Source organism: Anomaloglossus baeobatrachus (assembly GCF_048569485.1).
Source record: "Anomaloglossus baeobatrachus isolate aAnoBae1 chromosome 5 unlocalized genomic scaffold, aAnoBae1.hap1 SUPER_5_unloc_4, whole genome shotgun sequence".
NCBI classification, from domain to species: domain Eukaryota; kingdom Metazoa; phylum Chordata; class Amphibia; order Anura; family Aromobatidae; genus Anomaloglossus; species Anomaloglossus baeobatrachus.
The window spans coordinates 283,806-306,382 of NW_027441808.1; the positions used below are offsets into that span (position 1 = coordinate 283,806).

At 45.0% G+C, this 22,577-nt stretch overlaps 1 protein-coding gene across 1 annotated transcript in view; it reads left to right on the top strand.

Annotated features, from left to right (window-relative positions):
* Positions 1 to 6,006: 6,006 nt before the first annotated feature.
* LOC142259225 (uncharacterized) overlaps positions 6,007 to 22,577 on the top strand; it is a 65,391-nt gene continuing 48,820 nt past the window's right edge. The window contains 7 exon segments of the mRNA XM_075331715.1: positions 6,007 to 6,115; positions 6,245 to 6,424; positions 6,507 to 6,630; positions 6,714 to 6,811; positions 7,009 to 7,099; positions 9,106 to 10,464; positions 14,094 to 14,099. Of these exon segments, the coding sequence (XP_075187830.1) occupies positions 6,038 to 6,115; positions 6,245 to 6,424; positions 6,507 to 6,630; positions 6,714 to 6,811; positions 7,009 to 7,099; positions 9,106 to 10,464; positions 14,094 to 14,099 (1,936 nt within the window). The 5' untranslated portion in view covers positions 6,007 to 6,037.

Consider the following 22,577-nt stretch of genomic DNA (forward strand, 5'->3'; position numbering starts at 1 on the left):
CGTTCCGTGTGTCCTGGTCAGTTCCTGTTTTTTTGCGGACCCACAGACAGGACCATCTTTTCAATGTCTTTTGTGTAGGATCGGATGGTGCACGGTAGCACTTCCATGTGCATCCGATCCTACAAAAAAAACCACATCGGATGCCGTATGTCCGCTCCGTTATTATGGAACATGTCCTATTCTGTTCCGTAATAACGAACCGTGACTCAATACAAGTCAATGGGTCCGCAAAATTTCCGGAAGCAACACGGAAGCACTTCCATGTGACTTCCGTCGGGTGCCCGTGCAGTCAGTGTCACGCTCCAGCCCTAGCCCCGCGGCTGCCCGCTCAGCAGTGTCAGCAGCGGCCCGCACTGCAGTGTCAGCAGCCGCGGGGATGACCAGCGCTACCGTCAAGAGGTTAGTAATTTCATTACCTACGGTGATGAAGTCCTGCCCTCCTGACATCAGCGGTCGTCCCTGCCTTCTATGCCCACCGCTTGTCATATCACCTCTCGCTGTCGACCCGATACTGTGACTAGTGGTGACGTCACGGGCCGCTTGCGATACTTGGTTTGTGAAGGCGGCGGTCATTGAACTCAGTGACAGCGCTGCTGTCAGGAGTTCAGCGATCATCGCAGGTAATATACCTCGCTAACCTCCTGATAGCAGCACTTGTCATGCCCTGCAGTGACCTGGGCTGACCTATTGATGTTAGCTCAGGTCACTGCACGGCTCTCCCAGCAAATAGGGAACATTCTGTTCTTTATTGACTGGGACATTGACTATGGTATGGATAATCGTGGGACCCCCTTGGATTACACCAGACCTGGATTTGTTTTTCTTTCTAATAAATTGGTGAAAGAGGGAATGTGTTGGGGAGTGTTTTTTCAAATAAAAATGTGTTTGTTGTCTTTTTTTTTTTTATTACTGCCTGGGTTTGTGATGTCGGGTATCTGATACACGCCTGACATCACTAACTCCAGGGCTTGATGCCAGGTGACATTACACATCTGGTATTAACCCCATATATTACCCCGTTTGCCACCACACCAGGGCAACGGGATGAGATGGCGCGAAGCACCAGGACTGGCACATTTAATGGATGCGCTAGTTCTGGGGCGGCTGCAGCCTGCTATTTTTAGGCTGGGGAGTGTCCAATAACTGTGAACCTCCCTAGTCTGAGAATACCAGACCACAGCTGTCCGCTTTACCTTGGCTGGTGATCCAATTTTGGGGGACCCCGTGTTTTTTGTTTAAAATTATTTATTTAATTTAAAATAACAGCATGGGGTGCCCTCTGTTTTGGATTACCAGCCAAGGTGAAGCTGCCAGCTGTGGTTTGCAGGCTGCAGCCGTTTGCTTTACCCTAGGTGGCTACAAAAGATAGGGGGACCGCATGTCATTTTTTTTTATTATTTATTTATTTTTTGGCTAAATACAAGGCTAAGCACCCCTTAGTGCCACATGAAAGTCACAAAAGGGTGTCAGCTTAGAATATGCAGGGGGTAAGACATTATATATGTATTTCTTATCTATCTATCTATACATTCATTCATTCATTCATTCATCCCTCTATCCCTCTATCCCTCTGTCTCTATATCTATCTATTCATCTCTATATCTACTCATCTATTTATCTTTCTTGCTGCTTCCGTTTTATGCGGTCCGCAAAAAAACCGGAAGGCATGCAGATGTCACACGGATGCCACTATGATGCATCCATGAAAAAAAGAACCGGTTTTTGTGGCCCGCAAAAACGGAACGGTCATGTGAATGTAGCCTTAACAGCAGTCGCTGCCTGCTGCCGGTGACATGTGACCGTGTGCGGGCTGTGTGTACAGGAGTTCAGCTGAGTTCAGATCAGCTGACTCAAGTGTCGGCCGATTAGGCTGGGGCCACACGGGGATTACTGCGATCCCCTCGCATTACACTTGGCTCACGCTCAGTACAGCAGAGCTGAGTGTCATGCGTGTGTCCCTGCGACTGAGGTCCGACTCTGTGAGCAGACCTCAGCTGCGGGGGCGGACCGGCACTTGAGGGGTGGGCCAGCACTGAGGAGGGGTGGGAGGGATTTCTCTCCCTCTCTCCTCCGTAGTCCACCGATGTACCGCAAGTGCAGTGCGATTTTTCTCTCACCACATACACCTGAATGGGTAAAAGAGAGAGTCTTGCATTACAGTTGTAGCATGCTGCGATTGTTTTCTCGGTCCAATTAGGGCGGAGAAAATAATCGCTCATGTGCGCTGACACACAGGCTAATATTGGTCCGAGTGGAATGCGATGTTTGATCGCACTCCACTCGCACTGTTTTTCTCGCCGTGTGGCTTAGACCTTACTTGTTCTATGTCCCCCTGCATCCATCGCAGCGTGTGCAGGCTGGAGTTCAGCTGAGTTCAGATCAGCTGACTCCAGTGCTGGAGTGAACTCCGCTGACCTCACAGCCCGTACACGCTGCAATGGATGCAGGGGGACACAGAACAAGTAATTGGCAGACACTGCAGTCATCTGATTACTTGGGATGATATGAGCAGTAAAATGCTCTGGTGCTCGATGGGCGAAGCCCATGTCGATTTTTTTTTTAAAAAAAAATTCATTAAAAATAAAAAAAAAAAAAAAAAATCACATTGTTTGTGGGCTCCCGCTGCATTTTCTATTGTTAAGGGTAACCCAAGCAGCTACTAGCTGCTAACCCCAGCTGCTTGGTGTTACTTTCACTGGCAATAGAAATCCAGGGAAGCATTTTTTTTTTATAAAGGTTTTTGCCTGAAAACTTTTTTAAAAAAATGAAGTGGGCTTCGCCATATTTTTGTATGCTAGCCAGGTACAGCAGGCAGCTATGGGCTGCCCCCAACCCCCAGCTGCCTATTTGTACCCGGCTGGAAACCCAAAATATAGAGAAGCCCTTTTTTTTTTTATTTCATGAATTTCATGAAATAATTAAAAAAAAAAAATGACATGGGCTTCGCCGAATTTTTGAGTCCAGCCAGGTACAACTATGCAGCTGGGGATTGGAATCCGCAGTGAAGGGTGCCCAAACTTTCTGGGCCCCCCGCTGCGAATTGCAGTCCACAGCTGCCCCGGAAAATGGCGCTTTCATAGAAGCGCCATCTTCTGGCGCTGTATCCAACTCTTCCAGTGGCCCTGGTGGCAGGTGGCACGCTGGGTAATAAGGGGTTAATTCCAGCTATGTTTTACCAGCTGGTATAAAGCCCGAGATTCTTAATGTCAGGCCAAGTTTGACCTGGCCATTAAGAATCTCCAATAAAGGGTTTAAAAAAAAAAAAAAAGACCACACAGAGAAAAAAACTTTATTCGAAATAAATACACAGACACAGTATGGACTCCATGTTTATTACTCCCTCTCACCCCTCCACGATGGAGAGATTTCTGTACTGACCATGCCAGGAGAGAGCGAGGGAAAAGAGAGAGAGAGCGAGGGGGGGGGGAGGAAAAGAGAGCGAGGGGGGAAAAAGAGAGCGAGGGGGGGAGGAAAAGAGAGCGAGGGGGGGAGGAAAAGAGAGCGAGGGGGGGGGGGAGGAAAAGAGAGTGAGGGGGGGTTAGAGAGTGAGGGAAGAGAGAGGGGAGAGGAGAGAGGGATAAGAGGGGGCAGAGAAGAGTGCGGGGAGAGAAGAGAGTGGGGAAAGAAGGGGGGGGGGCAGAGGTGCTCTGTCACCAACTGTTCCCACTCTGTGACTTGTGGTGCAGGTGACAGAGTGCAGACAGTTGGTCCCATGCAGCAGGACAGATGGCAGAGCACAGCGGTGACATGCCTGTCAGTGTCTTGCTGCTGGGAGGAGCAGATGATCACACTGCCTGACACCGGCCGCTCTCCTGACATCGCAGCAGAGTGGGCGGGTGGGGAGTGTGATCAGATACTTACGTGCAGGGGGGGATTCAGCTGAAGAACCCCCTCCCCCCTGTACTGCACACTGGCGCCCCGTGCCTCACCATCTGCAGGACGCCGGCTCCACACTGATGTCCTCCGGATCCTCCCCTCGATACTGGGCTGTGATGTGCGGTAGTCACCGCCCACAGCCCTGTCACTCAAACTGAGTGGTGCCAGCCTCCTCTGACGTACCCGTCTTGTCTGAGAGCCTGGAAATGCCGGGACGTCAGAGGATGCTGGCGGCCACAGCTCCAGGGGGTCATGTGACAGGCACTGAGCGTGCAGGATAGCGCCGCTCAGTGCCAGAACTGGAAACAGAAGCCAATGGAGAAAACGCCTAGAAAAGGTCAGTAGAACTCCTACAGAAAATAAAAAAAATGGGTGAACCACCCCTTTAATATCAAAATGTAAAATTGGTGGAGGAAGGTTAAACTAGATGGACCTAGGTCTTTTTTCAACCTATGCAACTATGTAACATGACCTCTGTGCAAAGAGAGAGGAGCTCACAGCAGAGCAGGTAAGAAGTTGGTATCAACCTACATGTATCTATGTAGCCTAATAGTTACTAAAAAAGCACAGGATAAACCCTTTAATCTCTCCATCTTCTCCGCACTTTTATCTGATTCTTGCATATGATGGAATCTAATTATAGTGAATGACACTCGGCTCCACACTAGAGTCTGATACATGAGAAAATATACAACAGTGTGAGCACGGTCTAAGGGAAAGGCCTAGAAAAACGTCTACGGTGACACCCCAAATCTATAACACAGCGCAGGTCAGAGAAATGGGGCTGTAAGGCCAAAAACACAATAATACAGGGGTTGAATGAAAAGTAATGCCTCCACCTTCATAACTCCTCACAGATGGCAGCGCTGGTATGGGGCAGGTACTGGACTGTTCAGTAGACTCTCCTCTACAGCTCCAGTTGGTGAGAAACTTTACAATGAATGGTTGTGTTGTTACAGTGTAAAGAATGAACCCTGTGCAGACGATCGGTCAATGTGATTTAGGCAACGTGCTGTCATTGAATTCCTGACAGCAGAAGGTGTCACCCCAAAGGAGATCCATCAGAGAATACAAGCCGTGTATGGTGATTGCGCTGATGTGCACTGTGCGTCGTTGGGCCAGTAGTAAGATTAAAGTTGGTGAGGCGGGAACGTCTGACTTGTGTGACAAAAAAAGAGTTGGACGTCCTGTGACAGCAACCACGGAGTTACACATGGAAAACGTAGACTCAGGATGATGGTCGTATCACTCAGAGAGGAATTGTAAGCACAATCGTCATTTCACAGGAACGTGTAGTCACATTATTGCTCTGCTTGGTTATGGCAAGATCTGTGCACGATGGCTGCCCCGGATGCTGACGTCTGACATGAAAGCCACAGACTGGACATTTACCAGGAAATCCTCTCACGTTACGAGAATGAAGGTGACGTCTTTCTGCATTCAATTGTGACCGGAGACAAAGCTTCTGTACACCACTACGGACCGGAGCCGAAACGTCAGTCCATGGAATATCAGCACAAAGGCTCGGCCCAGAGACATTCAAGACCCCGTCCTCAGCCGGGAAATCCTGGCCTCAGTGTTTGGGGAGATGGCGTTATCCATGGGGATTTCCTACAACGCGGAGAAACAATCACTTCAGATCGTTACATCACAACGCCGCCAACTGTGAAACCACGACTAACATACACTGAGGAGCTGACCATGTGACCCCTGACTCCTCCCCTCCATGTGACATCATCACAGGTCCTGTAAGCACAGAGCAGCCATATATCTAGTGTGCGGCTCTGCAGGTGGAGGTGTGTGGAGATTCCCCATTACTGGGGCAGGCGGCATTAACCCCTTCAGCTCTGAGACTATTTGGGGCGGGGGAGGTTCCTCTCGTCTCCTCAGATATAATGGCGGCGGCTCTATCTGTCTCTGTCACATACATTCTGCTGATATTCCGGCCTCTGTACTGGGAAATGTCGTCTCCATCTTATTATAGTCTCAGTGTTTTCCCTATAGAGAAAGAGATTTCTTGTATCTCCAGTAATTGTATTATTACAGCGGATTCTCTATGATGTTACAACGTCATCTTCTCCCCATTCAGGACCCTACAATATCGGATCCTCTCAGTGGAGATCTTCTATAGAAGAGAATTCTCCTGATTGCCCCGTGAAGGATGGATATGGACAGGGACAAGATGGCGGAGAGGATATTACACCTCACCCTAGAGGTCCTCTTCCGGCTTACTGGAGAGGTGAGAGATTCTGATGACGTCACATTACATCATTCTTATCTATGGGAATAACAGATGGACAGAACTGGAGAGGTGAGGACTCTGGAAATGTCTGGAGTGAGATTTATTACTGTGTCTCTCCATAACCAGCATTACACAGTAGTGAAGAAGACCTCTAGTGAGCGCTGTCAGGCCCCTGTGTCTGAGGGATGGGGAAGACCCCTGAGCCCAATCACGGGGCCTCCACCTCACCCCCCGATACATGAGGACATCAATGACCAGAAGATCCTAGAACTCACCTACAAGATGATTGAGCTGCTGACTGGAGAGGTGATACTGCTGGGAATGCTGGGACATTATACAGTAACGCTATGAAGGGATCGGGGGGTGACGGTATCATTGTATGTCTCAGGTTCCTATAAGGTGTCAGGACGTCACCGTCTATTTCTCCATGGAGGAGTGGGAGTATTTAGAAGGACACAAAGATCTGTACAAGGACGTCATGATGGAGGCTCCCCAGCCCCTCACATCACCAGGTAATAGACAGGACTAAATACACACGGCCTATAATTATCTGTATGTAAGGAATGAATTCAGTCCCTGTATGTGTCTCCTCCAGTTCTATCAAGTAAGAGGACAACACCAGAGAGATGTCCCCGTCCTCTTCTCCCACAGGACTGTAAACAAGAAGATCCCAATATTCCTCAGGATCATCAGGTAGATGGAGAGAAGGAGCCATGAAATCTCCCTATGATGTGTAGACGGCTGTGAAGGTCTTGTGCTCAGTCTTGCTTTATCCTCCAGTATTATATGTTTTAGACTTGTGTAATGAGAGTGGTGGGGATGGCAGGATTAGAGCTGATCATAGATGTGACTTCTCCATCTGTCTGTGACTTTTACAATATTTGTTTCAGGGGGAAGATCTGACCCATATGAATACTACAGAGACATATCTGAGGGGTGATGAGCAGAGTAAAGAGGAGATTCCTACAGATAACCGCCCAGGTGAGTAGTGACCACTAAATGCAGAGAAGTTACAGATTCTTCTCAGTCACCGACTGTGGCTGCTTTATCAGGGTTGTAGACCGGGCATATCAAATTGTCACCATTCTGCTGCAAGACAACCACATGCTCCTCCAACCAATACTGTTCCCATTATTTTTGGTATTAGCATCCTTCTGTTGGAGTAAGATCTGTATCAGCCAGCTCTTACAGGTAGGATCCATTCTATCCCCTGAAATTAGAAGACGTTGACCCTTAAGGCCCCGTTACACGCTACGATTTATCTAACGGTATGTTGTCAGGGTCACGGTTTTCGTGATGCACTTCCGTCATCGTTAGTGACGTCGTTGTGTGTGACACCTACGTGCGACTCCGAACGATTGCAAATAGGATGAAAATCGTTGATCATTGACACATCGTTCAGTTTCAAAATATTGTTCATCGTTTGGAATGCAGCAGACATATTGCTACGTTTGACACACTGCCAACGACGAACAACATCCACACGACCGCCTTGGTCAAACAATATATCGCTGAATGATGTTGCGTCGTTTGTGAGATGTGTACGTGTGACCGCTACTAAACGACCTATGTGCGATCTCGGCAAATCGTAACTTCGATCTGGGCGTGTCACATCGCTAATGAGATCGTCAGATAAATCGTAGCGTGTAACGGGACCTTTAGTTGCCCAGATCTCTAATCTGCAAAGCCAAATGACAGCGTACGTAGAATGTGCAGACAACTTAGAAAATCATGGGAAGAAAACTCTACTCTGTATGGTGGACCCCTAAGAGAAAGCGGAGGGTAATGATACTGGTTACTTCCTAGAATCTTAGTTTGGTGCCGTGTTCTCCAGGTGAATAAAAATTGATTGCTCTCAGCGGGAAAAACAAAATAATTTTGTAGTTGATGAAGAGACCTCAGTAGTCTGGAAAGCTTGCTTTGTAACATCATTTATTTTATTTTTGTTCGCCATTAATAAGTATCATAACTACAAGATTCTTATTGTTTCTCCCACTGAGAGCAATGAATCCATCTTCCTAGAATCTCGGCCTCTTATTGATGGATCTTCCTTCTCTCCCTTCTGAGGAATGTGCTGATAGGGGCGTTTTTATCCAAAATTCAGCACAGGGTAACTGTAACATATGAGAGAGGTTAGAATTATCCCCCAGTGGGTACATGGAGTCCGGGCAGCCCACCCACATGATTTCTAAAATTTAACACCTTCACCCCAGGCGATTTTTCGTTTTTCTCCTTTTCTTCGAAGAAGCATAACTTTTTTATTTTTTAATTACACTATTCAGTTTATCATATAGTGTACTGAAGAATGGGGAAAAAAATCCCAATTGCAGTGAAATTGCAAAAAAAGTGCAAGAAAAATTTACCATGTTCACTATATGTTCTCATGTTCAGCCTCTGATGGTGAGGACAGGCTTGTGCTGGGAGGTAGCCACCAGATGCAATGCCAGGGAGTCTTTGTACTGTGATGGCTGACCACAGGGGTCAGCGATTGGATACTGACAGTCACTGATGTGGTCTGGGGCAGATGGGATTGCTGGTATAAGCAGGTGCAGCGGATATGGCTGATACAACAGGTGCAGCAGATATGGCACCCACCGCTGGTATAGATATATGCAGCATCTACAGTGGATATTAGGAAACAGACACGTGTTAAAACACACAGCATAAGACTCATCAAGTGGCACGGTAACTGACTACAAGCAACGCATCTCTAAGGATAGACCACGTTGCCCAGGCACCTCCCGTAGGGAGAGAATGCTTTAAATATCTATTGCCTTTTAGCTATAGGTTGTGAGAAACTTTCGGGTTCAGTGCAAGTTGGCCCTTTAAGAATATATGAGTATGAGCTCAGCGCACTCCCGGAAGCCCTGTATCGGGTAAAGAGTGCAGAACATGGCGGGGACGCTAGTAATGGCGTTATAAGCTATTTTATAAATTATATCTTTAAATTTGTATGTATTATTGAAAATTATTTTTATTCTTGCCAGATGCCTGTACCAGGAGAACAGAAGCACAACTGACATCTTCAATTTTTAAATCAGATGACCTTGATATCACACAAGATATAACTGAAGTGAATGCCACTACTCCAGATATACCATCATCCCTTCACAGCAAAGATCTATCTGATTTTATTACAAAAATCCTACCTTCTGATCTATCACACACTATTAAGAAAAATAAATGTCACAAAAACGGCATTAAAAATCAAAGTGCTCTTACAGCAAAGAAGCCATCTTCAACTTCAGTATATCAAAACATTCACAAAGGGGAGAAAAGATTTTCATCAGAATCTGTTAGGGACCAGGGAACTCACACAGGGGAGAAGCCATTTTCATGTTCAGAATGTGGTAAATGTTTTGCAGATCAATCAAGTTTTGTTAGACATCAGAGAACTCACACGGAGGAGAAGCCATATTCATGTTCAGAATGTGGGAAATGCTTTAACCAAAAATCATATCTTGATACACACCAGAGAACTCATACAGGGGAGAAGCCATATTCATGTTCAGAATGTGGGAAATGTTTTGCAGATCAATCAAGCTTTGTTAGACATCAGAGAACTCACACGGAGGAGAAGCCATATTCATGTTCAGAATGTGGGAAATGCTTTAAGCAAAAATCATATCTTGATACACACCAGAGAACTCATACAGGGGAGAAGCCTTTTTCATGTTCAGAATGTGGGAAATGTTTTGCAGATCAATCAAGTCTTATTACACATCAGAGAACTCACACAGGGGAGAAGCCATTTTCATGTTCAGAATGTGGTAAATGTTTTGCAGATCAATCAAGTTTTGTTAGACATCAGAGAACTCACACGGAGGAGAAGCCATATTCATGTTCAGAATGTGGGAAATGCTTTAACCAAAAATCATATCTTGATACACACCAGAGAACTCATACAGGGGAGAAGCCATATTCATGTTCAGAATGTGGGAAATGTTTTGCAGATCAATCAAGTTTTGTTAGACATCAGAGAACTCACACGGAGGAGAAGCCATATTCATGTTCAGAATGTGGGAAATGCTTTAAGCAAAAATCATATCTTGATACACACCAGAGAACTCATACAGGGGAGAAGCCATATTCATGTTCAGAATGTGGGAAATGTTTTGCAGATCAATCAAGCTTTGTTAGACATCAGAGAACTCACACGGAGGAGAAGCCATATTCATGTTCAGAATGTGGGAAATGCTTTAAGCAAAAATCATATCTTGATACACACCAGAGAACTCATACAGGGGAGAAGCCTTTTTCATGTTCAGAATGTGGGAAATGTTTTGCAGATCAATCAAGTCTTATTACACATCAGAGAACTCACACAGGGGAGAAGCCTTTTTCATGTTCAGAATGTGGGAGATGTTTTAACCAAAAATCAAATCTTGCAAGACACCAAAAAAATCACACAAGGGAGAAACCCTTGATATGTTTAGAATGAGGGAAATATTTTACACACAAATGGATTAATTTTAATCATCACAAATATTAGAAGGGTAGAAGCCATTATCATACCTAGAAAGTGAGAAATGGTTTACTTGAAAATTATAATTCGTTGACCACTAAGAAAAATTCACATGGGTCAATTGAAGCCTTTTGTAAGTAGAGTTAATTAAACAATCTAATGCAATTTTTCACTTCCCTACTATCTCCTCTCCTTTGTATTGGTGGAGGTGGGGTAAAGGGAATCTTTTTTATTTTATTGCATAGTAGCTGTACTACCCGGCTTCGCCTGGGTTAATAACTGCTGTTAACAAAATAGAATGTATTAACAAAAATGTATTCTGCACACAAAAACCACAAAACAAATAGATAGAAATATAATTATTAAAAGGCAAAAACTAAGCTAATAGAAGCATTTCACAACATATATTTCAATACCACAGATATTCCACACAGATGTAACTAAATTGGCCAAGTAATGTGCTCCGTCTGTCTCTTTCCAGGTCTGTCTCTTTCCTCGCCTGCCTCTTTCCCCGTCTGCCTCTTTCCTCGTCTGCCTCTTTCCCCGTCTGTCTCTTTCCCCATCTGTCTCTTTCCCTGTCTGTCTCTGTCTTTTTCACCATTTGTCTCTGTCTGTCTCTTTCCCTGTCTGTCTCTATCTCTGTCTCTTTCTCTGTCTGTCTCTGTCTCTCTCTATCCGTCTCCCCACCGACATCTTATTACCTCACATATAAGCTTCTTATACTATGAATGTCTTTTGTTCCTATAGCAACCACACAGAGCTCCTACTAATAACCTGTAGTTCCAGGCTCCATTTACTTTAATGAAGGCATGTTTTTTGGAGAGTAACTGTAAAGCACGGGGTTAAATTTTACTGTCAAAACATAGTCTACGATGTTCTCTGGGTCACATGAGGTGCCTGTGCAAAATTTTGTGATTGTAAATGCGACGGTGCGGATACACTTTTCGTTTAACTTTTTCCCCATTACGTAGGTAGGGGCAAAATTGATTGGTAAATTGGAACGTGCGGGGTTAAAATTTCGCCTCACAACATAGCCTATGACGCTCTCGGGGTCCAGACGTGTGAGTGTGCAAAATTTTGTGGCTGTAGCTGCGACGGTGCAGATGCCAAACCCAGACATACACACACATACATACATACACACATTCAGCTTTATATATTAGATTTCTATTAGATCCTTAGAAACCTAAATCTTTTATTTTAGCCTTGCTAAGTGGTAAAAAAGTGGCAGTTTGGCGGCTATTTATAGAGAGTCTCAGTTAACGTCCTTTTTGAAGATGGTTGATAACTTTCGATTACATCAAAACTGTCTTTATCAATATCTCCAAATGAGATATCTCCTTAGTACAGGATCTGACATTGGGTACAATTCACCTCCTCTCTCTCTCTACATAGACTTTTTCAAAAGGGGAATATAATTTTAAAGGGGTCTCAATTTTATATACATTGTTTGCAGAATTATTAGGCAAGTTGTATTTTAGGGGTTTTTTTTATTATTGATCAACAACTATGTTCTCAATCAACCCAAAAGACTCATAAATATCAAAGCTTAATATTTTTGGAAGTTGGAGTGGGGTTTTTTAGATTTGGCTATCTTAGGAGGATATCTGTTTTGCAGGTAACTATTACTGTGCAGAATTATTAGGCAACTTAATAAAAAACAAATATATTCCCATCTCACTTGTTTATTTTCACCAGGTAAACCAATATAACTGCACAAAATTTAGAAATAAACATTTCTGACATGCAAAAAACCCCCCCAAAAAATTAGTGACCAATATAGCCACCTTTCTTTATGATGACACTAAACAGCCGACCATCCATAGCTTCTGTCAGTAGCTTGATCTGTTTACGATCAACATTGCATGCAGCAGCCACCACAGCCTCCAGACACTGTTCCGAGAGGTGTACTGTTTTTCCCTCCCTGTAGATCTCACATTTTATGAGGTACCACAGGTTCTCTATGGGGTTCAGATCAGGTGAACAAGGCGGCCATGTCATAATTTTTTCATCTTTTAGACCTTTACTGGCCAGCCACGCTGTGGAGTAGTTGGATGCATGTGATGGAGCATTGTCCTGCATGAAAATCATGTTTTTCTTAAACGATACCGACTTCTTCCTGTACCACTGCTTGAAGAAGTTGTCTTCCAGAAACTGGCAGTAGATCTGGTAGTTGAGCTTCACACCACTCTCAACCTGAAAAGGTCCCACAAGTTCATCTTTGATGATACCAGCCCATACCAGTACCCCACCTCCACCTTGCTGGCATCTGAGTCGGAATGGAGCTCTCTGCCCTTTACTGATCCAGGCTCTGACCCATACATCTGGCCCATCAAGAGTCACTCTCATTTCATCAGTCCATAAAACCTTTAAAAAATCTGTCTTAAGATATTTCTTGGATAAAATTCTATCGGTCAAATTGTAGCGCAAAAAGGACACTTGCTGGTATTATTTGTTGTGCTTTATTGAGTATAAGCTCCTATTGATACAACGCATTTCAGCAGAAATGCTTTCATCAGGTATCGATACCTGATGAAAGCATTTCTGCTGAAACGCGTTGTATCAATAGGAGCTTATACTCAATAAAGCACATCAAATAATACCAGCAAGTGTCCTTTTTGCGCTACAATTTGACCGATAGAATTTTATCCATGTACCCTCTCCCTGCTGGGAATCGGTAGTAGCTGCAAAGGACCTGCTAAACCATTTAGAATCCAGCTGGGCAGCTGGAGGATCGTGGAGGAAAACCTGACATCCAAGGTGCCGGTGGAGTTCAGGAGCCGACAACGATACCCCAAGCCCGGATTCAATAAGCCTGGAAACTGGAACCAGATCGGAGAGTAATTCTAGACTGATAAGCTTTCACTGGAGTTGTGCGGGGGCGCACAACCTGCAAAGGTGAGCAGTTCTTAATATTCAAATACCAACAGTATTCACGGATGCTACTCATAGTGCGCTTGTCTCCTTATATATTTAAGATATTTCTTGGCCCAGTCTTGACGTTTTATCCTATGTTTCTTATTATTATTTATTATTATAGCGCCATTTATTCTATGGCACTTTACATGTGAAAGGGGTGTACATAATAGGGACAAGTACAATAATCATAAACAATACAAAACACAGACTGGTACAGGAGGAGAGAGGTCCCTGCCCGTGAGGGCTCACAATCTACAAGAGATGGGTGAAGATAGAGTCGGTGAGGGTATGGCTGGTCGTGCGGTGCTGTATCAGAGAGAGGGTTATGGCAGGTTGTAGGCTTGTCGGAACAGTTGGGTCTTCAGGTAACTTTTGAAGCTTGTCAAAGTAGGCGAGAGTCTGATATGTTGTGGCAGGGCGTTCCAGAGTATGGGGGAGACACGCAAGAAATCTTGGATGCAATGGTGGGAAGAGGAGATGAGAGGGGAGTAGAGAAGGAGATATTGTGAGGATTGAAGGTTACGTGCAGGGAAGTACCGGGCGACTAGGTCAGAGATGTAGGGAGGAGACAGGTTGTGGATGGCTTTGTAGGTCTTGGTTAGGGTTTTGAACTGCAGTCGTTGGGCAATGGGAAGCCAGTGAAGGGATTGGCAGAGAGGAGAGGTCGGGGAGTAGCGGGGAAGACAGGTGGATTAGTCGGGCAGCATAGTTTAGAATAGATTGTAGGGGTGGGAGACTGTTAGAGAGGGAGGCCACAAAGCAGGAGGCTGCAATATTCAAGGCAGGAGATAATAAGGGCATGTACTAGGGTTTTTGCAGCTCCTTGGAAAAGGAATGTACGGATCCTCCGGGAAATATTTTTGAGTTGGAGGCGGCAGGAAATGAAGAGGGCTTGGATGTGTGGCTTGAAGGAGAGATTAGAGTTTAAAGTTACTCCCAGGCAGTGAGCACATGGGACTGGGGAAAGTGAGCAGCCATTGACATTGATGGATATGTTAGGTGGGGGGGTTGAGGGAGGAGGAGGAAAGACAATGAATTCTGTTATGTCAATGTTTAGTTTTAGGAATCGAGCAGAGAAAAAGGATGAAATAGCAGACAGACATTGTGGGATGCTGGTTAGTAGGGAGGTAATGTCAGGTCCAGAGAGGTAGATCTGCATATCCTCAGCGTAGAGGTGATACTGAAAGCTGTGGGACTCTATGAGCTGTCCCAGGCCAAAGGTGTAAATGGAGAACAGCAGGGGTCCTAGAATTGAACCTTGGGGGACACCGACAGATAGGGGGCGAGATGAGGAGGTGGTGCTAGAGTGGGAGATGCTGAAAGTTCGGTCGGTTAAGTATGAGGAAATCCAGGATAGGGCCAAGTCTGTGATGCCCAGAGATGAGAGAATTTGTAGTAGAAGGGAATGGTCGACTGTGTCAAATTCAGAGGAGAGGTCCAGGAGGAGGAGTACAGAGTAGTATCGTTTGGTTTGGCAGTTAGTAGGTTGTTAGTGACTTTAGTTAGGACAGTTTCAGTGGAATGATGGGGTCGGAAGCTAGATTGTAAACAGTCTAAGGGAGCAGGAAGAGAGGTATGAGGACAGTTGAAGATGGACATGCTGTTCCAGTAGTTTTGAGGCATAGGGGAGAAGTGATATGGGCTGATAGTTTGACACAGAGGAAGGGTCAAGGAAGGGCTTTTTGAGGATGGATGTAATTGAGGCATGTTTAAAGCATGAAGGGAATATACCATTTAGTGATAGGTTGAAGAGATGGGTTAGGGTTGGGATAAAGACTGGTAAGATTGGGGATGAGGTGGGATGGGAGTGGATCAAGTGGGCAGGTAGTGAGATGTGATCTTGAGAGTAGAGTGGAAAGATGATCTGTCATAGTGGAGAAGCTGGATTTGGAGGAAGAAGGCTGAGTAGTTGTGAGAAGGAGCTGTGGTGATTGTGGGCCAAAGCTTGCTCTGATATTGTCAATCTTCTGCTTGAAGAAAGAGGCAAAGTCTTCAGCTGAGATGAAAGGAGAGGGAGGTGGTGCTGGGGGACGGAGGAGAGAGTTGAAAGTGTTGAATAGCTGTTTAGGGTTGTGAGATAGAGAGGATATGAGAATAGAGAGGATATGAGAAATAAGAAGTAGGTTTGTTTTGCAGCAGTGTTTGCAGACTTGAAAGTGGTGAGGGTCTGTTTGTATGTGATGAAGTGCTCGGTGGAATGAGATCTCTTCCAACTGCGTTCAGCGATTCTGGAAGGCCGTCTCAATTCTTTAGGGTACTATTACACTTTAGCGACGCTCCAGGGATCCTACCAGCGATATGACCTGGTCAGGATCGCTGTTGCGTCGCTACATGGTCGCTGGTGAGCTGTCAATCATTCAGATCTCACCAGTGACCAGCCCTTAGCCAGCAGCGACGCGTGAAAGCGACGCTGCACTACGGTAAATATCGTGTAACCAAGCGGGAGAGCAACATCCAAAAAATGAACCTGAGTGTGTAGCGAGCAGCGATCTCACAGCAGGGGCCAGATCAATGCTCAGTGTCACACAGAGCGAGATCGCTAATGAGGTCACTGCTGCGTCACAAAAACTGTGACTCAGCAGTGATCTCGCTAGCGATCTCGCTATGTGAGAAGTACCCCTTAGTCTGGTTCATGTGCCAGGGTTGCCTGTTAATTGTGCAGGTATTGGTGTGTGTGAGAGGGGGTAGCTGATTCGAGAGCTGCAGAGATGGTGGTGTTGTATAAAGTGGCAGTAGCATCTGCATCGTGTAAAGAAGCAATGTCGGCAAGAGGGAGAAGGGACTGAGAAAGTGTGTGTATATCAAGGGTTCAAAGGTGGTCGTTTTTCAGCCTTCCTTACCTTGGCCATGTCCCTAAGTATGGCACATCTTGTGCTTTTTGATACTCCAATAACGTTGCAGCTCTGAAATATGGCCAAACTGGTGGCACATGGCATCTTGGCAGCTTCACGCTTGATTTTCCTCAATTCATGGGCAGTTATTTTGCGCCTTTTTTGCCCAACATGCTTCTTGCGACCCTGTTGGCTACTTGCCATGAAATGCTTGATTGTTCGGTGATTACACTTCAAAAGTTTGGCAATTTCAAGACTGCTGCATCTCTCTGCAAGACATCTCACAATTTTGGATTTTCAGAGCCTGTCAAAATTCTTTTCTGACCCATTAAGCACACCTTATATAGGGGGTTGACTTCATTACACCACACCCCTCCTCATTACAGAGAGGCACATCACCTGATTTACTTAATTGGTTGTTGGCTCTCAAGCCTATACAGCTTGGAGTAGGACAGCATGTATAAAAAGTATCATGTGATCAAAATACTCATTTACCTAATAATTCTGCACACAGTGTAGGTTTTTTTTGTTTTTTTTTAAACTCCACGTTGGAAGATCTGAATTTGTCATACTTGATAAAATAGGAGCAAGAGCTATCTTATACATTCTTCCCTTAACAATGGTGGCCGCCATGAAATGGACTTATAGGACCTCAGCTTGCATAAATCACCTAGGACAAATTATATAAATTCATACAAGGTGGTATCTGTTTCCAGGCAAATTGGCTCACATGATCCCTGATTATTCCACTTTCTGTTGGAAAGGCTGTCTTCAGAAAGGTACGCTGGGGCATGTATGGTGGTCCTGGCCTAAAGTTATGGTATTTTGGGAGCAGGTGTTTGATCTAATTTCACCTGTAACTGGTCTTTGTGTAATTATGGATGATCCACTGGCAATCCTGAATATAGGACTCGATAACTTCCCTGAAAATGTGAAACCTGTTATTGCTGATATACTTACCTCATCCAGACGATGTCAGGCTATAAAGTGGAAACTCCCTTCAGTTCCCTGGGTTGAGGAGCTTGTCAGGAAAATTAATACTCAGTTTCATTATGAATTTGCACTTATATAGAAGAAAACAAATTCAGAGAAATTAGGGCATTTCCTTCATATGCTATTTTCTATTTGATCTATATGCATTTGTATTATTGATTCCTATGTATAGAATTGACTGGATTGGTGTTCTTCCCCTCCCTCCTCCTTTTTCCTTATTTTGCTTTGTGGTGGTTGTTAATATCATCGTAGTGTTACATAGATTGTAATTTGTATTGATTGTTATGTGAAAAATTGAAATAAAATATATATTGGAAAAAAAAAATCACATGTGAAGAAACTATAAATAGAAAACACAAAGAAGACAATAAAAGTAAAGACAAGTAAAGAAGAAAGGGAAAGCAGGTTAGAAGTTACATTACAATTATAATATACAGTTAGGTCCAGAAATATTTGGACAGTGACACAATTTTCGCGAGTTGGGCTCTGGCTGTAGCTTTGGCTGTATGCTTGGGGTCATTGTCCATCTGTACTATGAAGCGCCGTCCGATCAACTTTGCGGCATTTGGCTGAATCTGGGCTGAAAGTATATCCCGGTACACTTCAGAATTCATCCGGCTACTCTTGTCTGCTGTTATGTCATCAATAAACACAAGTGACCCAGTGCCATTGAAAGCCATGCATGCCCATGCCATCACGTTGCCTCCACCATGTTTTACAGAGGATGTGGTGTGCCTTGGATCATGTGCCGTTCCCTTTCTTCTCCAAACTTTTTTCTTCCCATCATTCTGGTACAGGTTGATCTTGGTCTCATTTGTCCATAGAATACTTTTCCAGAACTGAGCTGGCTTCATGAGGTGTTTTTCAGCAAATTTAACTCTGGCCTGTCTATTTTTGGAATTGATGAATGGTTTGCATCTAGATGTGAACCCTTTGTATTTACTTTCATGGAGTCTTCTCTTTACTGTTGACTTAGAGACAGATACAACTACTTCACTGAGAGTGTTCTGGACTTCAGTTGATGTTGTGAACGGGTTCTTCTTCACCAAAGAAAGTATGCGGCGATCATCCACCACTGTTGTCATCCGTGGACGCCCAGGCCTTTTTGAGTTCCCAAGCTCACCAGTCAATTCCTTTTTTCTCAGAATGTACCCGACTGTTGATTTTGCTACTCCAAGCATGTCTGCTATCTCTCTGATGGATTTTTTCTTTTTTTTCAGCCTCAGGATGTTCTGCTTCACCACAATTGAGAGTTCCTTAGACCGCATGTTGTCTGGTCACAGCAACAGCTTCCAAATGCAAAACCACACACCTGTAATCAACCCCAGACCTTTTAACTACTTCATTGATTACAGGTTAACGAGGGAGACGCCTTCAGAGTTAATTGCAGCCCTTAGAGTCCCTTGTCCAATTACTTTTGGTCCCTTGAAAAAGAGGAGGCTATGCATTACAGAGCTATGATTCCTAAACCCTTTCTCCGATTTGGATGTGAAATCTCTCATATTGCAGCTGGGAGTGTGCACTTTCAGCCCATATTATATATATAATTGTATTTCTGAACATGTTTTTGTAAACAGCTAAAATAACAAAACTTGTGTCACTGTCCAAATATTTCTGGACCTAACTGTATACAGTTACTAATAGACGTCTGTTTTCGAAAAATGAAATAAAAAGCAATATTCCATGTGCATGGAACATTTCACATTGTTATATATTCACTATTTGGACAGGAGTATTGCACCCTCCCCAAAAATACCCAACATCCTTCCTTCTTCTTCTTCCTAACTCCCAATCTCAGCGATCTGCCATTCATTACAATTAGGCGGGCTTTTCACATTGCGACATCGCAAGCCGATGCTGCAATGTCGCACGCGATAGTCCCTGCCCCCGTCGCAGGTACGATATTTTGTGATAGCTGGCGTAGCGAAAATTATCGCTATGCCAGCTTCACATGCACTCACCTGCCCTGCGACCGTCGCTCTGGCCGGCGACCCGCCTCCTTCCTAAGAGGGCGGGTCGCGCGGCATCATAGTGACGTCACACGGCAGGCAGCCAATAGCGGCAGAGGGGTGGAGATGAGCAGGATGTAAACATCCCGCCCAACTCCTTCCTTCCGTAGAGCCGCCGGTGGCAGGTAAGGTGAAGTTCCTCGCTCCTGCGGCGTAACACACAGCGATGTGTGCTGCCGCAGGAACGAGGAACAGCATCGTACCTGTCGCGGCAGCATAATTATGGAAAAGTCGGAGCCTGCACCGATGATACGATAACAACGCTTTTGCGCTCGTTAATCGTATCATCTAGAATTTACACACAACGATGTCAAAAGTGACGCCGGATGTGCGTCACTTTCGATTTGACCCCACCGACATCGCACGTGCGATGTTGCAACGTGCAAAGCCGCCCTTACTTTCAGTGCACAATCTCCATGTCTGAACAATGTCTGTAACTTCTCTATACTACAATAATAAACATGTTCATATTACACATTACTATTTCCATCTACGATCCATTACTTCTTTGTGGGAACATCTGGTGTGATCGAGTTTCTAAAATCATCCATGATTATCTATACAGAGACGTCATGTACAGAAATATTAGGGCTACAGCCACATCACATATGTTAAACAGAAGAATGGCGCTGTCTCCATAGCTCTTTATACAGTGACTTATAGATCAGACAAGGTCCACATATTTAGGCAGTTTCTATTTAACTCAGAAGTTTTTTTATATGAATAAGATCAGTGAGTCTCATTATACCGAGTAGAGCTGTAGGGGGGAAAAGCGCAATAGGGTCTTACCCGTGTGAGACAGGGAATATAGCTCAGCTGGGATCTTTGCTTTGGTCCAAGCGAGTGGCTATGGATTCACAGATGACAGCGGCAGACTGGCAGGTTCCACACAGACACGGCCACTGCCGTGTTTATTGTGTACACTTATCTCTCAGTGTTACACATGCAAAAACAGGAAAATAAACGTCTAAGGCCGTCTGGCCACTAACTAACAACAGAATGCTAACTACAAAATAAACCTATGTAACAAACAAAACAGTATTCTCTTACTGTGTGGGTTCCTCAGCACAGCCAGTGGAGGTATGGAGTCTCAGCCCCAGCAGCCATGAGCCTGTACCTCTCCTCAGCAGCCTCTCTGTTCTGAATGCCTCCTGATTATTTCAGCTGATCTAGTGAGGAATCAAAACCCTGGATTGAATGTGGAGAAGGGAGCAACCAGTCCCACTGCCATTCCTACTGATTGCTCCAGGAAAAACCAAGCCCAAAATTACAATGAAATAAACAGGCTTCAGTGACTAACTTATTGCTGAGCCAGATATAACTTTCCCAACTTTTCCCAGCCCATTTGCATGGGCCAACCGCTCCACAATCAATACATGGAGACATATGAAATGAACCGAGGGGAAACATACCTGTTCTCTAGTACTTCTCCCCTCGACATCTCACATACTCCCCCCTCTGTTCGAGCCCGTGGGGTCGGACACAATGACTTAGCAAGCAGTGCATTCTAGACAACGCGTCTGCATTCCCATGCGCCGTGCCTGCTCTGTGCTCCACTGAAAATTAAAAATTTTGTAACGCCAAGAAACAGCGTGTCACCCGCGCATTGCCCTCTTTTGCCTGGGACATCCATGTCAGGGGTGAATGGTCCGTCACTAGCATAAATCGGCGTCCTAGTCAATAATAGCGCAGGATTTCCAGGGCCCACTTCACAGCTAAGGCTTCTCGCTCAACCACACTGTATTTTTGTTCTGCCTCCGTAAGTTTTCTGCTTAGATAGCCCACTGGGTGTTCCTCGCCGTTCACTTCTTGTGAAAACACCGCGCCGAGGCCAACACCAGAGGCATCTGTTTGAACAATAAACTCCCGTGTAAAGTTTGGGATAACCAACACTGGTTGGTCACATAAAGCCTTTTTCAACCTTTGAAAGGCATCCTCTGCTTCTGCGTTCCACTTTATTGACACATAGGTTGACCCCTTGGTAAGATTCGTGAGTGGGGCTGCGATGGTAGCAAAATTTTTGATGAACCGCCGGTAATAACCAACGATCCTCAAAAAGGCTCTGACCTGTCTTTTGGTGCCCGGTTGTGGCCAATTCTGAATGGCGTCCACTTTGTTTGCCTGAGGTTTTATAACTCCTCTACCAATGATGTATCCCAGATAGCGAGCTTCTTCCAACCCCAATGTACACTTCTTGGGATTGGCAGTTAAGCCGGCAGTCCTTAGAGAGTCCAAGACAGCTTGCACCTTTGGCAAATGAGTTTCCCAGTTATCACTAAAGATAATGATATCGTCCAAATATGCGGATGCATACTGGACATGGGGCTTTAGGACAATATCCATTAGTCGTTGGAAGGTGGCTGGGGCTCCATGCAAACCAAATGGCATATCCCGGTACTGGAACAGTCCCTGTGGCGTAACAAAGGCAGTTTTCTCTTTGGCAGAGTCAGTGAGGGGAATCTGACAATAACCTTTTGTTAAGTCAATAGTGGATATGTATCTGGCTGAACCTAGTCTCTCTATAAGTTCATCAACTCTTGGCATGGGGTAGGCATCAAATTTCGATAACTCATTCAACTTGCGAAAATCGTTACAGAACCAGATAGTCCCATCGGGCTTGGGCACCAGCACGATAGGACTAGCCCACTCACTCTGGGACTCCTCTATAACCCCGAGCGCCAGCATTTTCTCTACTTCCCGGGCAATGGCTTGTCTCCGAGCCTCAGGAATTCGATACGGTTTTAACCGTACACGTGTCTGAGGGTCGGTGACAATGTCATGTTTAATTAGGTGAGTACGGCCAGGTAGTTCTGAAAAAATATCTGCATTTCTCTGTACGAACTCCTTGGTTTCTTGTATTTGGGTCTTGGATAGCGTGTCTGCAATACCCACCTCTGGTGGTACTATCTGGGGGTCACTTACCTCAGATGTTGGTGCCACTCGAGGCCCACTATCAAGGGTAGTTTCCACTACCAGACTCTCTCTGTCCCGCCAGGACTTAAGCAAGTTTACGTGGTAGATTTGTTGGGGTTTTCTCTTGTCTGGTTGGCGTACCTTATAAATCACTTCACCTATTCTTTCCACCACCTCGAATGGCCCCTGCCATTTTGCAAGAAATTTATTTTCTACAGTAGGTACCAAGACTAACACTCGATCACCGGGTTGAAAAACTCGTGTTATAGCCGCCCGGTTGTACACCCTGCTTTGGGCGCGTTGTGCGCGCTCCAAACATTCTTTGACTA